This window comes from Juglans microcarpa x Juglans regia, chromosome 2D (genome assembly GCF_004785595.1).
Source record: "Juglans microcarpa x Juglans regia isolate MS1-56 chromosome 2D, Jm3101_v1.0, whole genome shotgun sequence".
NCBI classification, from domain to species: domain Eukaryota; kingdom Viridiplantae; phylum Streptophyta; class Magnoliopsida; order Fagales; family Juglandaceae; genus Juglans; species Juglans microcarpa x Juglans regia.
Window position 1 is genome coordinate 9,379,080 of NC_054596.1, and position 5,238 is coordinate 9,384,317.

The window sequence follows — 5,238 nt, forward strand, 5'->3', positions numbered from 1 at the left end:
AATATCATATAGCAGATGAGGGGAAGGAATGCAATGTATAAAATATGCAGTATGCCCTTTAAACAAATGGGAAAGACCACCAACCCAACAGTGCATTGGGATTTTGACACAAAATCTAGGTTGGCACGAAACGAAAAAGATAGAAAATTTGGTGACTTCTCCACCGTAGAGATTTTTCGTACTTTGATGGGACAAGATTCTTCTTTAATGTATTAAATCGTCCTAAAGCATTAAGAATCAACTTATAATAGAACAGCATAACAAGCTGATGGGGGCAGTAATAGAGTGCCTAGATCCTATCAACCTTGCAACTATAACCATGCAAGGTGCAGGAATCACTCATATATAAAAAGCGACCAGAGTAATCTTGAACGCACGAACAAAAAGAAAAAGATGAAAGTGAAAGAGAGACAAAAGCCAAAGATATCCAACCAAAAAAAAAAAAAAAAAGATAAACATGGACAAAAGTCGGGTTTTCTGCTTTAAGCCAAGCCAAGCCAAGTTGGAGGATTCCTTATTAGGCGAGCGATGTGAATTGTCACGTTTCCAATGGGATTTTGTTGTTAAAAGGATAGATGGCAAAGCCTGAGGGGTTTTTCTTGCAAAACCAAGTCCAAAATTGCCGTTACAATTTCTCACAGTCACGTGAGCTACGTGCCCTCTTCTGACACATGTAACTTCTTTTGGCTTTTGGCGCAGTATCTTCGCCCCCTTGTGTTTGTGTATATGGAGAGGCTATTGGCTATGGCTTTCAAGCTTTCCCACCACCTCAATCTCTCCCACTCTTTGACAGACTTTTGCCTTTAAGCTTCTACATTTCTCTCTTTCTCTTGCTGGTAAGAGTAATGGCTTTCAAGCTTCAATTGTTCAGTGTCTTTGTACTCCATTTATTTCTTTTAGCCATTTCAGGCCGCAATGCGGAAAACCCAGAAAGAAAAGCTCTCCTGGCCTTCAAAAGCTCACTTGAAGACCCACATGTTCTATCTCAATGGAACTCATCAACCCCACTCTGCAACTGGGTCGGTGTCTCCTGCCACCTTGGCCGAGTCACCAAACTCAACCTCTCAACCCGGTCCCTCAAAGGCCCATTATCTCCCTCTCTATTCTCTCTTTCCGGCCTCATTTCTCTTGACCTCTCCACCAACTCCCTCTACGGCCAAATACCATCTGAAATATCCAATCTTCAAAGCCTGAAGGAGCTCTCTCTGAGCGGCAACCAGCTGTCCGGGGGATCCCGGTTCAACTCACTGCGCTAACTCAGCTGCAAATCCTGAAACTCGGAGCCAACTCTCTCGCTGGTAAAATCCCAGAACAGCTCGGAGAACTAACTCAGCTTCGAACTCTCGAACTTTCGGCCAACGCACTCACTGGCAACTTGCCAGCCCAGATCGGGAACTTGACCTGGCTACAGTTCTTGGACCTTGGAAACAACCTCCTCTCAGGTTCTCTCCCACCAACACTTTTCCCAAAGCTCAAGTCATTAAGTTCCTTGGACATATCAAACAATTCATTTTCTGGCACAATCCCACCTGAAATTGGTTACTTGAAGAACTTAACTGACCTTTATATTGGCATTAACAAGTTTTTTGGTCAGTTTCCTAAAGAAATTGGCGAGCTACGAAAGCTCGAGAACTTTTTTTCACCGTCCTGTTTCATAACGGGTCCATTGCCTGAGGAGTTTTCAAAGTTAGAGTCACTGAGCAAACTTGACCTTTCATACAATCCATTAAGGTGTTCAATCCCAAAGGCTTTTGGGAAGTTGCAGAATTTGAGTATTTTGAATCTTGTCTATGCTGAGCTCAATGGGTCGGTCCCGGCCGAGCTTGGAAACTGTAGGAACTTGAAAACTTTGATGCTTTCGTTTAACTCGTTGTCCGGGTCATTGCCAGAGGAACTCTCTGAGATCCTCATGTTGTCATTTTCTGCTGAAAAGAATGAGCTTTCGGGGCCGCTGCCTTCTTGGCTTGGAAAGTGGCAAATGGTGGACTCTCTTTTGCTTTCAAGCAATCGGTTTTCCGGGAAAATACCGTCCGAGATTGGGAATTGCTCCATGCTTAGCCACCTTAGTTTGAGCAATAACTTTTTGACGGGTTCCATACCAGAGGAGTTGTGCAATGCCGCGTCTCTTGCGGAGATTGATCTTGATAGTAATTTCCTGTCCGGGACGATTCAGAACACGTTTCTAAAGTGCAGGAATCTTACCCAGTTGGTTTTGGTGAATAATCAGATCGTTGGTACGATACCAGCGTACCTTTCTGAGCTTCCGCTGATGGTGCTCGACCTTGACTCAAATAACTTTACGGGTACAATACCTGCGAGTCTATGGAATTCGATGAGTTTGATGGAATTCTCTGCTGGGAATAATCTGCTAATGGGTTCTCTTCCTATGGAGATTGGCAATGCAGTTGCTTTGCAAAGGCTCGTTCTTAGTAATAATCAGTTGACAGGCAATATTCCAAACGCGATTGGAAATCTCACTGCCCTTTCTGTTCTAACTTTAAATTCGAATCTTCTGGAAGGGATTATTCCAACCGAGCTTGGAGACTGCAACGCACTCACCACATTGGACCTTGGAAACAACCTTCTCTATGGCTTTATTCCGGAGAAACTAGCCGGCCTGGCTCAGTTACAATGCCTTGTCCTTTCTCATAATAATCTATCTGGGTCCATTCCTTCAAAGCCATCATTGTATTTTCATCAGGCCACAATGCCTGATTTGAGTTTTGTTCAACACCATGGTGTGTTTGATCTGTCCTTCAATCAGTTGTCTGGTCCAATACCTGAAGAATTGGGGAACTGTGTGGTGGTGGTGAATCTTTTAATGAGTAATAACATGCTTTCTGGAGGAATTCCGAGCTCCCTCTCTCGCTTAACAAATCTTACAACCTTGGATTTGTCAGGGAATTTGCTAACTGGCTCTATTCCACCAGAGTTTGGCAATTCCCTCAAGCTTCAAGGATTGTATCTTGGAAATAACGAGCTCACAGGCACAATCCCTGGAAGCTTAGGTCGTGTGAGTAGTTTGGTGAAGCTAAATTTGACTGGTAATAAGTTATCTGGTTCACTTCCAATGAGTTTGGGGAACTTAAAAGAGCTCACCCACTTAGATTTGAGCTCTAACAAGCTCGATGGCGCGCTTCCTGCATCTTTATCAAGCATGCTGAACCTTGTGGGTCTTTATGTTCAAAAGAACAGGTTTTCTGGTCAGCTTGATGAGCTCTTCTCCATTTCCATGTCCTGGAAGATTGAAACTATGAATTTGAGTGATAATTTCTTTGGTGGGTTGTTGCCACGATCTTTGGGCAATTTGTCCTACTTGACACATTTGGATCTTCATGGAAATTTGTTTGCTGGAGATATTCCGCCAGACCTTGGGAACCTGATGCAGCTCGAGTATTTTGATCTTTCAAGGAATAGGCTTTCTGGACATATACCAGAGAAAATATGCGGCCTGATCAACCTGTTTTTCCTGAATTTAGATGATAATAGATTGGAGGGGCCTATACCCAGAAGTGGGATTTGCCTGAACCTATCAAGAATTTCACTTGCCGGGAACAAAAATCTGTGTGGGAAAATTATGGGTTTAGACTGCCAGATTAGAAGCTTCGAGAAATCAGCACTGTTAAATGCTTGGGGACTTGCTGGGATTGTGGTAGCGGTTTCACTTATCATTCTTATTGTAGCTTTTGCTCTACGGAGATGGACTACTGGGAACTGCAGGCGGAATGATCCCGAGGAGATAGAGGAAAGCAAACTAAACAGTTTTGAAGATCAAAATCTTTATTTCTTAAGCAGCAGCAGATCGAAGGAACCTTTGAGCATCAATGTAGCCATGTTTGAGCAGCCTCTTTTGAAACTAACCTTGGTTGATGTTCTTGAAGCCACTAACAATTTCTGCAAGACGAACATAATTGGAGATGGAGGTTTCGGAACTGTGTACAAAGCAACCTTGCCAAATGGAAAAACAGTTGCAGTTAAGAAGCTGAGCGAAGCTAAAACACAGGGTCATCGAGAATTTATGGCTGAAATGGAAACTTTGGGGAAGGTTAAGCACCAAAATCTCGTCCCATTGCTTGGGTACTGCTCCTTCGGTGAGGAGAAGCTCCTTGTGTATGAGTATATGGTCAATGGGAGCTTGGATCTCTGGCTGAGAAATCGAACAGGGGCCCTTGAAGTCCTTGACTGGGATAAACGCATCAAGATTGCAACTGGTGCTGCACGTGGGCTCGCTTTTCTTCATCATGGGTTTGTCCCCCACATAATTCACAGAGATATTAAAGCCAGCAACATCTTACTCAATGAAGACTTTGAACCAAAGGTTGCAGACTTTGGGCTGGCAAGATTAATCAGTGCTTGTGAGACTCATGTTTCCACTGATATTGCGGGAACATTTGGCTATATTCCTCCGGAGTACGGGCAGAGTGGAAGGTCCACCTCAAGGGGAGATGTTTACAGTTTCGGTGTGATTTTACTTGAACTGGCGACCGGGAAAGAGCCTACTGGACCTGATTTTAAAGAGATTGAAGGCGGGAATCTGGTTGGTTGGGTGTTTCAGAAGATCAATAGGAGGCAGACTGTTGATGTTCTCGATCCTACAGTTCTCAATGCCGACTCAAAGCAGAAGATGCTTCAGATGCTGCAGATTGCTTGCATATGCGTGTCTGACATTCCTGCTAATAGGCCTACCATGCTTCAAGTACTGAAGTTGCTGAAAGCGATCAAAGAGGAGTAGATGTTCTTTCTCACAATAATACTATCAACTAATCTGGGGAAGTTCTGATCTTGATTTGGGAGAGTTTCAGTTTAGTAACGTAATTGCAATTTATGTTTCAAACATGATTGCGAGTTAAATGATATCTCATGTAAAAAGGTTTACATATTTATTCAAAAAGGGCATGAAAGTCGCGTTATGCTTAAGGCCCATTGATGTGCATCCGCGGTTCTTTTTTTTTTTTTTTTTTTTTTTGTTATTTCGGCAAACGATTACGACCCATCTATGCATCTTTCCTTTTAACCCCAGGCCCACCCTGCACGCGTGCGTATTACTATACCATTAGAGCACCTTATGACAGGGACTCAAGCATGGACCATGGTCTTCAAAATGAGAAAATTCAGTTTCTTGCTGCCAGCCATGGTGATTGGTGCCGATGCCTGAAAATATCCATAACCTGAAGTTATTGAAGCAATTGTCAAGGAAGCACTTATTTAAAGCTTTTTCTTTCAAAGGTGACCCGTTGA

The 5,238-nt window shown here is 43.3% G+C and overlaps 1 protein-coding gene across 1 annotated transcript; it reads left to right on the forward strand.

Annotated features, from left to right (window-relative positions):
* Positions 1-386: 386 nt before the first annotated feature.
* On the forward strand, positions 387-4,879 carry LOC121248423 (leucine-rich repeat receptor protein kinase EMS1-like). The gene is given in 2 exon segments (XM_041146885.1): positions 387-1,227; positions 1,230-4,879. Coding segments are annotated over 2 exon segments (3,885 nt in total). The 5' UTR covers positions 387-845; the 3' UTR covers positions 4,733-4,879.
* Positions 4,880-5,238: the final 359 nt, after the last annotated feature.